The sequence below is a fragment of the Oncorhynchus masou genome, chromosome 6 (assembly GCF_036934945.1).
Source record: "Oncorhynchus masou masou isolate Uvic2021 chromosome 6, UVic_Omas_1.1, whole genome shotgun sequence".
Lineage (NCBI taxonomy): Eukaryota > Metazoa > Chordata > Actinopteri > Salmoniformes > Salmonidae > Oncorhynchus > Oncorhynchus masou.
The window spans coordinates 61,180,166-61,199,248 of NC_088217.1; the positions used below are offsets into that span (position 1 = coordinate 61,180,166).

Below are 19,083 nucleotides of genomic sequence, written 5' to 3' on the forward strand. Positions count from 1 at the left end.
TAGAAGACTGAACTAATTCTTTATATTTGGGGAAAATAAGGTTAAGGTAATAAAACATCAGTACTACTGTAGTTCCATGCTATTCCAAAACAAATTGTATGAATCTTTTCCATTTTGTAATTTATTTCATTTTATACATGCTACATAATCTCAGACTTTGTCAGCAGATGACTGTGGCCTAAGAATAGCCCTTGCACAACCATAACCCTTGACCTAACACTTACTATTACATGAACCCTCTCAATAGTATAGATCTCATCACAAGCTCTTGCCATAACTCTGACCAACAGTACTTGATAAAGTAATGCACAGATATTCTTAGTAAAAAAATAACAAAAAAGCACATTTGTCAAAAGGTTTAATTTAGGCATACCATTAGAACAAGGGCAAGTTGTGATAGGCATGGTAGGAAGACAGACCAAACAAAAATAGGAACCAGACTGCACAAAACAGCCCCTTATACAAACACACAGACCATGTCAGACATAACAAATGTGGTCATACCACATTAGTTAAATTTAGACAGAAAAAAAGAAAGAAGAAAAATTTAAATTTGAAAACATCTGAAGCACCACGGTGAACTATAAAATAATGGGGTAAGTTCACAAACTCAGAAAGCCATGATGTTAAATAGACCTGACTGCCTAGAGTTTAAATACAATCAATTATCTCTTCCTACACACAACAGCATATCATTAAACAAAAATAATACATAACTCTGAAAAGCAAAAACCCTAAAACAACTTTTTAAAACCTCCTCTAGTGTTAATGTCTCTTAAAGATGAAAATGAACAAACAACCTCAGAGGTGCGCATACTGTCACTCACACAGTCACTTCAGTTACACAAACCAGAACAGATATAGCACAAACATATTTCAAGAGAATTGTCATTGTGTTTGCAAAATGTAACTAGTTGTAGGTTCGGTTAGATTCATTCACTTCAAAGATACAGAAACGTGTGAACCATCACGCAGAGAAGAATTTCAAGGACACCATGTGGAGTTTTCCTCATAGTTATCTGCCTGTGTGAAAGCCAGAGTATCTGGAAGGATACTCATGATATAGTTCAATAAATCCAGCCAAAAGCTCATTTAAACCCAACAGCCCTGCAAATGGGAATCAAATTCTCCAAGCTGGAAATTGATATTAATAAATATCATGTACAATAGGTGTATTTTAAGTGCATATTTTTACAAACAGATTCAAGAACAGCTGATTGCCATTTGAACACGACTGATTGTGCATAAACAACAAAAAGGAATACAGGATATTGTAATATCTTTTTGCACTACACATTAACGGTTTGAGGTATTAGAAATTCTACATGGAGGTTTTGAGGAGTCATTTTTATATTTCCTCTTCAAAATATATTTTGTGGGCTAAGAGAAGGAGGAAATGCAGCAATGCTTTCCAGATGAGAACAAGGTGAGGAACGCACAGAAAAACACATTTTTAAATGAGCCTTTCCTGTTTGGTTGCTCCAGAGATTTGGGGCTTTTGGTGGTGAAAGGTACAACATGCCATTGCCCCTCTATAGGAGATTGAGCTTGACAGTAAGCAAAAGGTTGTCAAGCTGATGTTTAGTCTTTTTTTTTTAAGTCTCTGTTTATTCTATTCCTTCCCCAAATACTAAAACACATCACACTAAACCATAGTCTTTCTTTTCCACCTATAGCAGCTATGGAGTAACAGCAGTGGCTAGTTGGCGGCCCATGCCTCCAAATCCTTCATGTCATCCTCATCTTCCTCTTGCTTCTTCTGTACTGTAAGAATGAACCACATTCATTTAATAGAGTAAGAAAGATTTTTCAATCTGCCTATAAATAAAGACTGAGGTAGCATATGCTACAATGTATGACAATTACATTGACTTTTCAGTGTTTCATGTTGGGTATCGCACCAAATTATTATTGTGTACATTTTCTCTCTCCCTCCTCATCTCCACATACAGTATTTTATAAACAAAGGCATTAAATTAAATTCCTGCCAGTGATCTTAAGAGATATTAGCTAGCTTTAAAGGAGGCTAAGCTTGAGTGGCTAAGCCAATATATCCATTACCTGCTGGTCTTGCAGGTAATGACGTAGAGGGTACATTTGGCAGCGGTACATTCTCTGTGCTTGCGATTTCTAGCAGGTTTTTGTCTAGTTCCTCTTGTTCCAGTTCTTCCAATTCCGCCAAGAGATCATCCTAAACAAACAAATATAATGTCATTAGGGGCTAGACATGTCTACATATCCAAAGAAGATAAGGATACATTTAATAACAACAACGATAGTAGATGACTGCAGCCTGATTCGGTATGAGTCCTATCCGTGATCTTTGGGATGTCCCTACCCCATTGAAGTTGACATTTAAAATGGTTAAGGGTTGAAGTTAAGGTTCAGGGGAGGGACGTACCAATGATACCGAATTGCACTAACCCTTTGGTATGGAAAAATTGAGACATGCGCACTCAGCTTCTTAGTTTTATCTTACTTCATCAAATTCCTCTCCGAACCCTACGGGTTTAGAAATAGCGTCAGAGATTTCTTGTGCCAGCTCCTGCTGCTCTGTGATGTCCTGCATTAAGTCGTCCACTTTGTCTATGTCCCTGTGGAAAAAAATAAAATAAAAAACCTTTAATTTGCAATGGACATCATTCATAGCAAATTCAGGAAAGAATAACAGTGGCATTCTGAAAGATTTTATAGCACAAGCCATTTCTGACATTACTACACCATGAGCTGCAATGATGAAATTACATTAAAAATAATTAGGAGATGGAAAGTGAAAATCAACCTTACAGCAGAAATTGGTGTTAGCATTTTATTACATTATTTAGAATGCAAAGTGCCTGTCACACACATGAAGTATTAAAAGAAAGTTGCATACTCTACAGTGCATTCAGAAAGTACTTACACGTCTTTATTTTTACCACATTTTGTGTTACAGACAGAATTTGAAACTGATTAAATTGAAATTGTTTGTCACAGATCTACACACAATACCCCATAATGTCAGTGGAATTTTGTTTGAACATTTTTCAGAATTAATATAAATGAAAAGCTGAAATGTCTAAATAAGCTCAGGAGTAAAAATGGGCTTAACAAATTACACAATTGTAATTTTTTAATTTTACCTTTATTTTACTAGGCAAGTCAGTTAAGAACAAATTCTTATTTTCAATGACGGCCTAGGAACAGTGGGTTAACTGCCTGTTCAGGGGCAGAACGACAGATTTGAGGATTCGACAGAGCTCGGGGATTCGAACTTGCAACCTTCTGGTAACTAGTCCAACGCTCTAACCACTAGGCTACCCTGCCTAGTGGTTGCATGGATTCAGTAATAGTTTTCTTTTTTAATTACTACCCCACACATTGAATTACTACCCCACACATTCAATAATTGATTGAGGGTATACAGATAATTGTATTTCAAGCACAGATTCAACCAAAGACCAGAGAGGTTTTTCAATGCCTCGCAAAGGAGGACATTGATGGGTAGATTGGTAAAAATTCAAAAAGCAGACATTGAATATCCCTTTGAGCATGGTGAAGTTACAAATTAGGCTTTGGATGGTGTACCAATACACCCAGTCACTACAAATATACAGGTGTCCTTCCTAACTCAGTTGCCAGAGAGGAAGGAACATGCTCAGGGATTTGACCATGAGATCAATGGTTATTTTAAAACAGTGTACGTGTTGTGATATGAGAAAACAATATTGTAGTTACTCCACAATACTAATCTAAAGTGAAAAATGTTTAGGTTACCACGGTTTGAAAAACTCATATACTGTCCAGCCTAAAGCAAAGTTAGTAACAGTCTGACGCAGGCGCAGCATGTAACGTGGGTTTTGTTTTGTGTGAAAACATGGCTGAAGGCAGTGACAGCGCTCGGGAGATTTTTCAGCCTTCTAAGAGAACTAAATCTGAAGTGTGGTCATACTTTGGGTTTTACAAGAGTGCTGAGGGAAACTTAATTGAAGATGGTCACCCTGTCTGCAGGACATATTTAAAAAATAAAATAATAATATATATTATTTAAAAAAATAATCGCAGTGAAAGTGGGTAACAATTCAAATCTCTTGAGTCATCTTCGTGACCACCACCCACTACTTTATAGCGAATGCAAGGTAAGTTAACTTTTGGCTCAATGCATGATGTGGGGACATCGGAATGGGGGAAAATGTAATGGTTTGTCTGTCTAACTTGCTAATACCTTGTCAATAATGTAAACTGAAGCTTTCAGTGTTACCTAAAACACTACACGTTGTTCTGCTGCTGTATGCGTTGTGTGTCTGCAGACTCTATTCGCCCAATGCACACGATAACACATTATGTAGTTTAGTCACCCAACCAACATATTTTGTTCATTTAAAATCCGGCAGACGTCGACTTGGTTGTTCCAACAGGAGAAACACTATACACTCCTATGCAAGACTCCCATGCAAGACTCCCATGCAAGACTCCCATGCAAGACTCCCATGCAAGACTCCCATGCAAGACTCCCATGCAAGACTCCCATGCAAGACTCCCATGCAAGACTCCCATGCAAGACTCCCATGCAAGACTCCCATGCAAGACTCCCATGCAAGACTCCTGTATTTATGTCAATTGTTGGGATCATTGCAATTACTATCACTGTCTACTTTGTATTTATGGAAATTGTGCATGGGGACATTGAATATACTCAAAAGCAACACAGAAGATAGACTGTGTGTGTGAACAATAATAATAATAATTATAAAATGTAACACCAATAATAATACATTTGCTATTCCCTTGTTTACAGAGTGGGCATGCAGCAGACAGACCCAGTGAAAGGCAGGCTGCTTATGCACCCACATCAAAAAATGCTCAAGAACTCACTGCAGCCCTTTCATATTACATTGCAAAGAATATGTCATTTCAAATTTTTGAGAGGCCAGGCTTTCTGAGGCTGATTAAGGTTGCTGTGCCTCACTACAAAGTGAGTGCTGCTATGTTTATTTGTTGTTTGTTAACTTGATTTACTTAAGGTTGTGTTCTTTTAAACCGGCACTAGGGAAACTTTTACCTCATGGCCACATGGTGGCATCTTGAATGGTAATGTTATTATTTTAATGCTTATGCACACAAAGTGCATAGTGCTGCTAATTTTATTTGTTGTTTGAACATTCCAAGAACATTAACAATACTGCGATAATTCTGATAACCGTGATAATTTTGGTCACAATAATTGTGAGATTAAAATGTTCATACCGTTTCATCTCTACAGACTACAAAGGGAAACCCAGACACGAGCTGGCCAGTGAGGCGAGCCTACCAGACGAGCTAAATACCTTTTATGCTCGCTTCGAGGCAAGCAACACTGAAGCATGCATGAGAGCACCAGCTGTTCTGGACGAGACTGTGTGATAACGCTCTCCGTAGCCGATGTGCGCAAGACCTTCAAACAGGTCAACATTCACAAAACCTCAGGGCCAGACGGATTACCAGGACGTGTACTCAAAGCATGCCCGGACCAACTGGCAAGTGACATTTTCAACCTCTCCCTGAACGAGTCTGTAATACCTACATGTTTCAAGCAGACAACCATAGTCCCTGTGCCCAAGGAAGTGAAGGTAACCTGCCTAAATGATTACCGCCCCGTAGCACTCACGTTGGTAGCCATGAAGTGCTTTGAAAGGCTGGTCATGGATCACATCAACAGCATCCTCCTGGATATCCTAGACCAACTCCAATTCGCATACCACCCCAACAGATCCACAGATGACCAAATCGCACTCCACACTGCCCTTTCTCACCTGGACAAAAGGAACACCTATGTGAGAATGCTGTTCATTGACTACAGCTCAGCGTTCAACACCATAGTGCCCACAAATCTCATCACTAAGCTAAGGACCCTGGGACTAAACACCTCCCTCTGCAACTGGATCCTGGACTTCCTGACAGGCCGCCCCCAGGGGGTGAGGTTAGGCAACAACACGTCTGCCACACTGATCCTCAACACTGGGGCCCTTCAGGGGTGTGTATTTAGTCCCCTCCTGTACTCCCTCTTCACCCACAACTGCGTGGCCAAACACGACTCCAACACCATCATTAAGTTTGCTGATGACACAACAGTGGTAGGCCTGATCACCGACAACGATGAGACAGCCTATAGGTCAGAGACCGGCCAGTGTGGTGCCAGGACAACAACCTCTCCCTCAACGTGATCAAGACAAAGGAGATGATCGTGGATTACAGGAAAAGGCAGGCAGAACAGGCCCCTATTAACATCGACGGGGCTGTCATGGGTCGAGAGCTTCAAGTTCCTTGGTGTCCACATCACCAACAAACTATCATGATCCAAAAACACCAAGACAGTTGTTAAGAGGACATGACAACACCTTTGTCCCCTCAGGAGACTGAAAAGATTTGGCATGGGTCCCCAGATCCTCAAAGTTCTACAGCTGCACCATCGAGAGCATCCTGACCGGTTGCTTCACCGCAGAGTATGGCAACTGCTCGGCATCTAACTGTAAGGCACTACAGAGGGTAGTGCGTACGGCCCAGTACATCACTGCGGCCAAGCTTCCTGCCACCCAGGACCTATATAATAGGCAGTGTCAGAGGAAGGCCCAAACAATTGTCAAAGACTCCAGTCACCCAAGTCATAGACTGTAGTCTTTGCTACCGCATGGCCAGCGGTACCGGAGCGCCAAGTCTAGGACCAAAAGGCTCCTTAATAAAATTCTACCCCCAAGCCATAAGATGGCTGAACAATTACTCAAAATGGCCACCGGACTATTTACATTGACACCCCCCCCCCCCCATTTGTTTTGTACACTGTTGCTACTCGTTGTTACTTATCTATGCAGTCACTTCATTCCTACCTACATGTACAAATTACCTCGACTAAGCTGTACCCCCGCACATTGACTCAGTATCGGTACCCCCAGTATAGAGTCTCGCTATTGTTATTTGATTGTGTTACTTTTTACTTATTTTTTACTTTAGTTTATTTGGTAAATATTTTCTTAACTCTTTCTTGAACTGGACTGTTGATTAAGGGCTTGTAAGTAAGCATTTCACGGTAAGGTCTACACTTGTATTAGGCGCATGTAACAAAGTTTGATTTGATATTTCCGTTTTTTATTTTTTTATTCTAAAAAACGGTTATTGACTTGTCATTATGAGGTATTGTGTGTAGATTGTGTGTAGATTTAATCCATTTTATAAATGCCTGTAACGTAATAAAATGTGGAAAAGGTCAAGGGGTCTGAGTACTTTCCAAATGCACTGAATATAGTGTGTGACTTTCTTTTCATACAGTTTACTCTCTGTTAGTCAACACATCTAAACATTTGTGGGTGGATCACCTCATGCTTTTTACTAGACAAATATGAAGTAGAACAATGTGGGCCTGGGTCAACAGAGGCACTCTGTTGCATTCTTGGAGGTGTGGGTGTGTGTGTGTCTTTCATGGAGCATTTGTGAAACAGAAGTGGAGGTGGCCCTTACATGTTTTCATGGGCTGCCTTCATGGCCTTGGCAGCAAAGCCCATGTTTTTAAGCACTTCGGTGTTGGTGTTGGCGTTCTCTAGCGCCTCCCTCTGGAACTCGATGGTGGACAGCGTGCCATCGATCTGGCCCAGCTGCTTCTCGTACCTCTTCTTCCGTTTTAATGCCTGCAGAGCAGCTGGATGCAAGAGGAGAGGAAGGAGAGACAACTGTGAGAGGATATGTGGGGTGGGAATACTAATGGAGCAGCATAAGCCTATAGCACTGCAAGAGGAAATACAAAATATATTCATTTGAGTCGTTTAACTCTGTATTCACTGAGAGACCTTGTGTAGGCTTACAATAGGTATTTAATTGAGTCGAGACATTATCTGAAGTATCTTAGATGTGATAAGATGCTTTCACTTCGTAGCTTGTAGATTTCTAGATCACATCTTACCTTGAACATCCCTAGAACTAATTTCAGACATGGTTCAAATACCTGACTAAACTCAACAATATATACAGTTGATAGAATAATTTGTATGTTAAAAATTAAATGTGTTAGAGTCAAAATCCAATAAGGTGTGTGACTAGGCCATTGTGTTACTGTTTCGCAATATGAGCTGGGTATAGTTGAGACATTCAAGGACAACTGAACTGTCGACTTGTGATAACGGTAAAACTAATAACTGGAAATAGGCCTCCCCACCCTTGGGGGGAGAAAAACTGTTAGAAATGTCTAGGCTTGCAGAAGATGATGAAACATGTTGCAGAAGGTTGATAAACAATGTATGTGAACTTTGGAAAAAAACAGCCCATCTAAAGAGAGGTGGAGTTTCAACTGATGCGAATTCATTTCTGTGTGTGCGCTATAGAAAGATTGTGTTCTCATTTTGAAGACAGAGCGCTCTCTGAATAAAGGATTGATCTATTGCAGAATCTGAGACTGTCTAATTCTTTATTAACCGGAGATTTACAACCTCTGTGAAATAGACAAAGCTTGAGTGATAGTTGAGTTCAACCATTGAGATAGCAAAATTATTGTGACAACAGTACTAGCCAAAAGTTTGGACATACCTACTTCATTCTTTATTTTTTACTATTTTCTACATTGTACAATAATACTGAAGACATCAAAACTAGGAAATAACACATATGTAATCATTTAGTAAACAAAGTGTTAAAAAAATAAAATAATAATATTTGAGATTCTTCAAAGTGCCACCCTTTGCCTTGACAGCTTTGCACACTCTTGGTATTCTCTCAACCAGCTTCACAAGGTAGTCACCTGGAATTCTTTTCCAACAGTCTTGAAGGAGTTCCCCACATATGCTGAGCACTTGTTGGCTGCTTTTTCTTCACTCTGCGGTCTAATTCATCCAAAACCATCTCAAATTAGTTGAGGTTGGGTGATTGTGGAGGCCAGGTCATCTGATACAACACTCAATCACTCTCCTTCTTGGTCAAATAGCCCTTACACAGCCTGTTTTGGGTCATTGTCCTGTTGGAAAACAAATGAGTCCCACTAAACCCAAACCAGATGGGATGGTGTAGCGCTGCAGAATGCTGTGGTAAACATGCTGGTTAAGTGTGCCTTCTAAATAAATCACATTGCCACCAGTAAAACACCCCCACGCCTCCTCCATACAGGGTGGGAACCACCAAAGGACAGATTTCCACCGGTCTAATGTCCATTGGCCGTGTTGCTTGGCCCAAGCATGTTTCTTCATTTTATTGGTGTCCTTTAGTGGTTCGACCATTCGCGCAGTCTCGTCTAAACAGTTGATGTTGAGATGTGTCTGTTACTTGCACTCTGTGAAGCATTTATTTGGGCTGCAATCTGAGGCTGGTAACTAATGAAATTATCCCCTGAAACAGAGGTAACTCTGGTTCTTTCTTTCCTGTGGCGGTCCTCACGAGAGCCAGTTTCATCATAGCGCTTGATGGTTTTTGCAAATGCACTTGAAGAAGAAACTCTCAAAGTTCTTAAAATTCATTGACATTTCTTAAAGTAATGATGGACTGTCGTTTCTCTTTGCTTATTTGTTCTTGCCATAATATGGACTTGGTGTTTTACCAAATAGGGCTATCTTCTGTATACCACCCCTACCTTGTCACAACACAACTGATTGGCTCAAATGCATTAAGGAAAGAAATTCCACAAATGAACTTTAAACGAGGAACACCTGTTAATTGAAATGCATTCCAGGTGACTACTTCATGAAGCTGGTTGAGAGAATGCCAAGAGTGTGCAAAGCGGTCATCAAGGCAAAGGGTGGCTCCATTGAAGAATCTAAAATATATTTTGATTTGTTTAACACTTTTTTGGTTACTACATGATTCCATGTGTAATTTCATAGTTTTGATGTCTTCACTATTATTCAAGAATGTAGAAAAAAGTAAAAATAAAGAAAAAGCCTTGAATGAATAGGTTTGTCCAAACGTTTGACTGGTACTGTAGATTGTTTCTCTCTCAAATGTCGGAAGTCCGGTAGCCTTCACATGTAGATTGTTGTTTTTGCCAGGCAATCAGAGCGGCACTATTGTCAAAATTAGTTCCATGTGTAGAAAGTGAAGTGAGAACTCAATGCAAAATGGGATTAAAATTCAGGAACAAAAAATTTTCTCGCTTGCTAAACTAGCTTCTCTAGGTTACTCGGATTTGATGTAGTCAGGCCAGGCATTGTCAAATGGGATGATACATAACATTAAATTGGCATTGCTTTGTTGGCTACTGTGTCTCTCCCTCTCCTGTCCACTCTGCTCCTCACACACACACACACACACCGCTCCATCCCAGTAAATTACTTAAGTACAAATAATTGAAAGTACTAAAGTAGTTTTTTGGGCTAATCTGTACTTCACTATTTATATTTTGGACAACTTTTACATCACTACATTCCTAATGACAATTATGTACTTTTTAATCCATAAATTTTTCCTGACACCCAGAAGTAGTCGTTTCCTTTTTAAACGCTTAGCAGGACAGGAAAATGGTGCAATTCACACACATCAAGAGAACATCCCTGGTCATCTCTACTGCCTCTGATCTGGCACACACACCAAACACAAATGCTTCGCTTGTAAATTATGTCTTATGTAAATTAGCCAGGGCATGCTCCAAAACCATCCAAAAATAAAAAAAAAACAAGAAAATGGTGCAGTCTGATTTGCTTAATATAAGGAATTTGAAAATATTTATACACTTTTACTTTTGATACTTAAGTATATGCAAAACCAAATACTTTTAGACTTTTATTCAAGTAGTATTTCAGTTTCACTTTTACTTGAGTCATTTTCTATTAAGGCATCGTTACTTTTACTCAAGTATGACAATTGGGTACTTTTTATGCCACTGTTCCCTCCCCTGCTGCGGCACCCTCCCACACTGCAGCATGAGTGGCATGCCTCTCCCTCAATTTCCTTCATGTGCACTCTACACAGACACACCTGTTCCATACTGAAGCTGTTTCCACCAGAGAGGAATATTAGGAAAGATTTGCCTCAACATAGCCTCTGCACAGGCTTTCAACAACATTATCTTTCGTCATGATTATGCATCCAATTGTAGCATAATCATGATAGGACAAAGGTTGACATCGCCCAACCCTAGTACATGATTCCTTTAGGCAGAGATGAGACCAAGTCACTATTCAAGTCACAAGCAAGTCTCAAGTCACATGGTCCGAGTCTCAAGTCGAGTCCCAAGTAGGACAGGTCGAGCCTTGAGTCAAGTAAATCATTCATTCTTAAGAGGAAGTCGAGTCACAAGTTAAGTCAAGTCAAGTCTGAAGTCAAGTAAAAAAAAAAATCTATACATGCAATGACTTGTTCAACAAAAAATATTTTGAGGCTACCTGTCTTTGTTAGGAAGATACTGCCTTCACAGAGCTCGCAACGAGCCAGGTTAGCAGGCAATATTAACTAAATATACAGTTTTAAAAATATATACTTGTGTATGGATTTTAAGAAAGGCATTGATGTCTATGGTTAGGTACATATTGGAGCAAGACTGTCCTATTTCGCGAATATGCACCGCATCGATTATATGCAACGCAGGACACGCTAGATAAACTAGTAATATCATCAACCATGTGTAGTTAACTAGTGATTATAATTGATAGATTGTTTTTTATAAGATAAGTTTAATCCTAGCTAGCAACTTACCTTGGCTTCTAATGCATTCGCGTAACAGGCAGGCTCCTCGTGGAGTGCAATGAGAGGCAGGTGGTTAGAGCGTTGGACTAGTTAACTGCAAGGTTGCAAGATCGAATCCCCGAGCTGACAAGGTAAAATTCTGTCATTCTTCCACCCTGAAGAAGGCAGTTAACCCACCGATCCTAGGCCGTCATTGAAAATAAGAATGTGTTCTTAACTGACTTGTCTAGTTAAATAAAGGATAAATAAAAGGTGTAATATATATATATATATATATTAGGCTGAGTCTCCTCCTTGCTCGTCTATACAGCCAATACATCTCTATTGCTAGGCAGAAACTTAGGTGGTGTGTGTAATAGAACTGTTCCTTGTCATTTCATCTGACATGACCCCGGCCCACATTCCTCACTCCTCCCTAATCCACGGCTATCAAACCTTATCAGTGACTGAAACCAGACTGTTACCCTTTGGCCCTCTCCATAGGATCCATGAGATTTGACAATAACATTATACATGTAAAGTAGTTCAAGTATAGTTACATGAATAAGTATATATTTCAAGCTAGAATCCAACAAGTGCCTTTGAACAGGGTATGGTAGTCGGTGCCAGGCGCACCGGTTTGAGTGTCAAGAACTGCAACGCTGCTGGGTTTTTCACACTCAACAGTTTCCCATGTGTATCAAGACTGGTCCACCTCCCAAAGGACATCCAGCTAACTTGACACAACTGTGGAAAGCATTGGAGTCAACATCGGAAATCGGTATTTTTGGACACCGATTTAAAAAAAAGTATATATATATATATATATATATATTTTTTTTTTTTTTTATCGGTCAAATCGGTGTCCAAAAATACCGATTTCCGATTGTTATGAAAACTTGAAATTGTCCCGAATTAAAAATCGTCCATTCCGATTTACCAGTAGACCTCTCCTCGCGAGCGTTACAAAATAAACTTAAACATACATGTTATTGTCAAAGACCCCAGCCACCGCAGTCATAGACTGTTCTCTCTACTACCGCATGGCAAGAGGTACCGGAGTGCCAAGTCTAGGTCAAAAAGGCTTCTCAACAGTTTTTACCCTGAAGCCATAAAACTCCTGAACAGGTAACCAAATGGTAACCAACCCCTCTTTTACGCTGCTGCTACTTTCTGTTTATCTTATATGCATAATCACTTTAACTATACATTCATGTACATACTACCTAAATTGGCCCAACCAACCAGTGATCCCGCACATTGGCTAACCGGGCTATCTGCATTGTGTCCCACCACCCGCCAACCCCTCTTTTACGTTTCTGCTACTCTCTGTTCATCATATATGCACAGTCACTTTAACGATACCTACATGTACATACTACCTCTATAAGCCTTGCTATACTCTTTTTTCAAATGTCTTTCTACTGCTGTTTTATTTATTTCTTTACACACCCACACTTTTTTTTGGCACCATTGGTTAGAGCCTGTAAGGTACACTTCAACTGTGAGAAACGGGATCTAAAACAAAAATCCAGAAAATCACATTGTATGATTTTTAATTAATTTGTAATTTTATTGCATGACATAAGTATTTGATACATCAGAAAAGCAGAACTTAATATTTGGTACAGAAACCATTGTTTGCAATTACAGAGATCATATGTTTCCTGTAGTTCTTGACCAGGTTTGCACACACTGCACCTCCATACAGACCTTCTCCAGATCCTTCAGGTTTCGGGGCTGTCGCTGGGCAATACGGACTTTCAGCTCCCTCCAAAGATTTTCTATTGGGTTCAGCTCTGGAGACTGGCTAGGCCACTCCAGGACCTTGAGATGCTTCTTACGGAGCCACTCCTTAGAGTGCCCCGGATGTGTGTTTTGGGTTGTTGTCATGCTGGAAGAACCAGCCACGACCCATCTTCAATGTTCTTACTGAGGGAAGGAGGCTGTTGGCGAAGATCTCGCGATACATGGCCCCATCCATCCGATACATGGCACCCATCCACATGACTTTCTCCCATTCCTCCTCTGGATCATCCAGATGGTCATTGGCAAACTTCCAACGGGCCTGGACATGCGCTGGATTGAGCAGGTGGACCTTGCGTGCGCTGCAGTATTTTAATCCATGTCGACGTAGTGTGTTACTAATGGTTTTCTTTAAGACTGTGGTACCAGCGCCCTTCAGGTCATAGACCAGGTTCTGCCGTGTAGTTCTGGGCTGATCCCTCACCTTTCTTCTTTCTTTTTTTAAACCTTTATTTATCTAGGCAAGTCAGTTAAGAACAAATTCTTATTTTCAATGACGGCCTAGGAACAGTGGGTTAACTGCTTGTTCAGGGGTAGAACGACAGATTTGTACCTTGTCAGCTCGGGGATTTGAACTTGCAACCTTCCGGTTACGAATCCAACGCTCTAACCACTAGGCTACCCTTCCTCATGATCATTGATGCCCCACGAGGTGAGACCTTGCATGGAGCTCCAGACCGAGGGTGATTGACCGTCATCTTGAACTTCTTCCATTTTCTAATAATTGCGCCAATAGTTGTTGCCTTCTCACCAAGCTGCTTGCCTATTGTCATGAAGCCCATCCCAGCCTTGTGCAGGTCTAAGATTATATCCCTGATTTCCTTACACAGCTCTCTGGTCTTGGCCATTGTGGAGAGGTTGGAGTCTGTTTGAGTGTGTGGACAGGTGTCTTTATACAGGTAACGAGTTCAAACAGGTGCAGTTAATACAGGTAATGAGTGGAGAACAGGAGGACTTCTTAAAGAAAAACTAACAGGTCTGTGAGAGCCGGAAATCTTACTGGTTGGTAGGTGATCAAATACTTAGTGGGGCAAAAAAGTATTTCGTCAGCCACCAATTGTGCAAGTTCTCCCACTTAAAAGTTACAGGTCTGTGAGAGCCAGAAATCATGCTTGTTTGTAGGTGACCAAATACTTATTTTCCACCATAATTTGCAAATAAATTCATAAAAAATCCTACAATGTGATTTTCTGGATTTTTTTTCTCATTTTGTCTGTCATGTTTGAAGTGTACCTATGATGAAAATTACAGGCCTCTCATATTTTTACGTGGGAGAACTTGCACAATTGGCGGCTGACTAAATACTTTTTTGCCCCACTGTATGTCATGCAATAAAATGCTAATGAATTACTTAAAAATCATACAATGTGATTTTCTGGATTTTTGTTTTAGATTCTGTCTCTCACAGTTGAAGTGTACCTATGATTAAAAAACAAATTACGGACCTCTACATGCTGTAAGTAGGAAAACCTGCAAATCGGCAGTATATCAAATACTTGTTTACATTTACATTTAAGTCATTTAGCAGACGCTCTTATCCAGAGCGACTTACAAATTGGTGAATTCACCTTCTGACATCCAGTGGAACAGCCACTTTACAGCCACTTTACAATAGTGCATCTAAATCATTTAAGGGGGGGGGGGGTGAGAAGGATTACTTATCCTATCCTAGGTATTCCTTGTTCTCCCCACTGTAAGTCCAATCAGTTATTATTTAATATTTTGCCGTCTTCCATAGCTTGAAGAACATGCTTTTGTACAGAGACGGAAACTGGTTAAAAAATACCAAGGTGGACTGCAGGGCTATAATAAACGTCACCCACATTATCTGCTTTCCTGTTTTGAAGCGATACTTCGGGATTTTGGCAATGAGGCCCTTTTACTACTTTCCCAGAGTCAGATTCATTTTTATGTCACTGCATGCGGTTTGAAGGAAGTTTCTAACTCGCTCAAGCGTCTGCCAAATGACTTAAATGTATATGTAAAGTGCAATAGCTAAATAGCGCCTATTGAAGATAGTATATTCTGGCTGGGGGAGTTTTGTTAAGAGCCCAAATCGCTCATTCTGAACGTTAAAACGCATCAGTTGCTATACAGTTTTGGAAACATAAGGAACATATTTCATATCAGAGAGAAACACTTTTCTAAAAACAAAAAAAGGTTAAAAATGCACTATGCAGAAATCACTCAACTATTTCCTGGTTGCTAAAATTCTAACAGATTGCCTAATTTCAGTTTATGTGACAAAACAATCAAGTTGAGTGTAGAGAATGATTGTACCATCTAAACCACTGTGAAATATATTTTCAGCTGTTTGAAGCTGGTGTACAAAACCGAAAGTAAAAGATGCAAATACAAAACAGATCTATAACTAAAATGTCTATTTGAATTCGGCCAGGATGCCAAAAAGTTACATATTGCAGCTTTAAATTACTACTAAAATACAGCACAACACAATTTTTCAAGAAAAAACCCCATACATTTCTCAGTACAAAAGTCCCAAAATCAATACTTAAAATTTCCCAAATGGCACCAGAAAATCCAATTGTAATGTATTTTCTAGTTGGTTCCAGCAATGAGGTGCATTAAAATTAAAAGTGGATTTACCTAGTCCAGTGGAGACCTGAGGAACCTCAACCCTGTGAATGTGTTTAGCATCTCATGTTTTTATACTTTAACAACAAAGTTAGATAAGTTTGAATCTCGTGAAGTAGAGCCTTGTAAACAAAAAGGGAATATTTAAGCGATTTAAGGGACTTTAATGAAGACCAGCCAACCCTTAGGTACAGGATGCAGTGGTGAGTATTTCAAATGACGCTATGGTAGAAGGCATCCAAAGGTTTAAGAGTAGTGACTGCTGCAATCTGGTAAATGATGTCACCATAGTCAAGAACTGGCAGGAAAGTTGACTGTGCTCTCTAAATAGCGGGAAGCAGATTGAAGCAAGATAAAAATATATATATATTTTTTAAAGTCCACTTTAAATCTTAGCTTTTTAACTAGCTCATCCATATGTTTTTTTTAAATATTAGTCAATACAAATGCCTAGATATTTATAGCTGGGGACCCGATCGATGGGAGAACCATCCAATGAATAAATATGTAGTCCATCTGAAAAATGTTTGGGAGAATTAGAAAACAAAATGTATATAGTCTTTACCGCATTAAGTACATGTTTCAAACAAACCAGTGTTTTCTGTTAGAGCTGCAATCTGAGCTTGTTGCCAAACATAGCTTGGTCAATAGTTGGGGCCATGGCATACATACAGTCAGATCCATAAATATTTGGACATTGACCAAGTTATTATTTTAGCTGTCTACCACAAATAATGAATATGAGCTGAAAGTGCAGACTTTCAACAGCATCAACAGGGAAGAAACCCAGCATCTGGTGATGTCTATGGGTTCCAGACTTCAGGCAGTCATTGACTGCAAAGAATTTGCAACCAAGTATCAAAACAATTTAATTTATTATTGTTAGTTTGTCCAATTACTTTTGAGCCCCTAAAATCAGGGGGCTATGTATAAAAATGGTTGCAATTCTTACACGGTTCATACAGTAATTTTGACAAAACCCTTACGTTAAAGATGAAAGTCGACACTTTAAGCACATCTTGAAAGTTTCCTTTCAATTCCATTGTGCTGGTGTACAGAGCCAAAATGAGGCAAATTGTGTCACTATCCAAATACTAATGGATCTGACTGAGTGTCGTCTGCATACATTACCGATTACCACCTTGCATTTGGAACGGTTAGTTTAATTATACCTAATAACCAAATCATTGATGATCACTAGATAAAATAAAATGTCTCTCCTCTTCCCCTGCACACACGTCATCACACGGCCTCATCTGATTGGTCGTTTAACGTGAACCGCAAGCCGAAATAAACGTTATCATACTCCTTGAACAGATTGGTTGAGTAGGCAGGCCTTCTGACTTTGTGGCTGTGGTATCTAGTGACGACCATTTCTATTGGAGAAGCAGTTTCTGCATATCTCGATACTGTATTGCAGGGATTGGCAACCCAGTTGCTGGAGTGTCGCAGGTACTGCAGGATTTGGTCCGACTAGAATTGATCAGTTCAGTGATCGATTAATAATCAACATACCTGGTCTCAAGTGGCGCAACGGTCAGTCTAAGGCACTGCATCACCACAGACCCTGATTCGATCCGGGGCTGTATCACAACTTGCCGTGATCTGGAGTCCTGTAGGGCGGCGCACAATTGACCCAGGGTCGTCTGGGGTAGGCCGTCATTGTAAAATAAGAATTTGTTCTTAACTGACTACCCTAGTTAAATAAAAGGTTAAATAAAAACGTTCCAGCTTGGTTAAAACAAAACCATGAAGTGCCTGTGGAACTCTTGGACTAGGGTTACCTACCCCCCCCCCCCCCCCCCCCACTATACCGTCTTTGCTTGAAGTTAGCTAAATCCATTACATTTGTACGATATAGCCTATTGACTTTGTGGCTGTGGTACTTCGTTCTTCCTGTGAAGTTGTTGGATAAAAAAACTAGCCAGTTAGCTAATCATACCGCGTTCACGTGCTCCTCGGAACTAGGACATTTCCGTCTTGGAAACTCGTTTTAGAAACACGAGCTCGGAGTTTCCCAGTTGAAGGTACCAGAATCAACTATGCTATAGTATAAGAAGCTCTGTGCAAATACAACGTTAATTTTAACTAGTGGGGAGGTTCCGAGTTTAAGATAGTAGTTGAACATGGCATGATAAAACCGTATTTCTCATAGGTCTCACCTCTCTTGTTTTTTGTGCCATTCTTCTTCGCAGTGATGAGTTCCTGGTCAATCTTTTTCTCCAAAAAGTCCTGTTTCTTCGTCAACATTTCCTCAGTGTCTCGAAGTCGCTGGATCGCCTCCTGAGGGCTAGCAGATTTCCCACCTTTACCTCCAGCGCCAAATAACTTCCCCAACAAAGACATATTTGCGCCGAATAATAACAGCAACTGATATTACAAATTCTATAGCAATTAACAGGATTCAACTAGTCTCGTATTTTCTCTCTCGCTGTCACTCGCCCAGCAGAGCTGCTGTTGTTGTTATTTCTTCTTCCTCTTTCCAACCAGGCCTCGTGATGTCAGCACGTCACCAGGGCGTGGGTCAATGACGTAATGAGAGGGAAAAAGTAAAATGTTTCACATGTTCCTATGTTAATGATGCCTTCACAGTATTCCTCCAACAGAAAGTAGATCACTGATCTGCCAGTATGGGTACACATCTGCTTTACAAATGGATTACTAATTTGTTACTTTTATTTTAAATGTTTTACTTATCTATTTTTTTTTACTCAACACTTTTTTTTTTAAACGCATTGTTGGTTAAGGACTTGTATGTAAGCAATTTCACTGTAAGGTCTACACCTGTTGTATTTGGCATATGTGACAAATACAATTTGATTTGAAGCAAAAGCTTATAGACCATGGCCCTGTTGCAATAGCGATTTTAGCATGCAAATCTTGATGTGGCAATAACAACAAATATTAAGTGGGATGCATGCCAGCAAAGCCCACAAACTGTTAGGGCCTACATGAAGCTGTCCCAACATCTTACCACTGCTACACCTTGCTATCAGCGGAGTTTTGTCTGGCAGCGAAACAGTTCATCCAGTCTCATTTACTGCCTTTAAAAAAAGCATAGCTGATATGGTTGACTTGCTTAAACAAATGTGG

The 19,083-nt window shown here is 40.0% G+C and overlaps 1 protein-coding gene across 1 annotated transcript; it reads right to left on the bottom strand.

Moving 5' to 3' along the window:
* Positions 1-341: 341 nt before the first annotated feature.
* On the bottom strand, positions 342-18,494 carry LOC135542373 (charged multivesicular body protein 4b). Its single transcript, XM_064969300.1, has 5 exons — positions 18,153-18,494; positions 7,471-7,648; positions 2,480-2,594; positions 2,062-2,191; positions 342-1,764 (listed from the first exon to the last, which is right to left on the bottom strand). Exons 1-5 carry the CDS (start codon positions 18,334-18,336, stop codon positions 1,700-1,702), a joined length of 672 nt encoding a protein of 223 aa, XP_064825372.1. The 5' UTR covers positions 18,337-18,494; the 3' UTR covers positions 342-1,699.
* Between the last annotated feature and the right edge of the window lie 589 nt (positions 18,495-19,083).

Excerpts from the sequence above, each read along its gene's own strand:
- LOC135542373 (XM_064969300.1), bottom strand. The coding sequence starts at position 18,336 with ATGTCTTTGTTGGGGAAGTTATTTGGCGCTGGAGGTAAAGGTGGGAAA. Across the intron at positions 7,649-18,152 it reads TGGCACAAAAAACAAGAGAG|CTGCTCTGCAGGCATTAAAA; the intron begins GTGAGACCTATG and ends TCTTGCATCCAG. Across the intron at positions 1,765-2,061 it reads ATTACCTGCAAGACCAGCAG|TACAGAAGAAGCAAGAGGAA; the intron begins GTAATGGATATA and ends TCATTCTTACAG.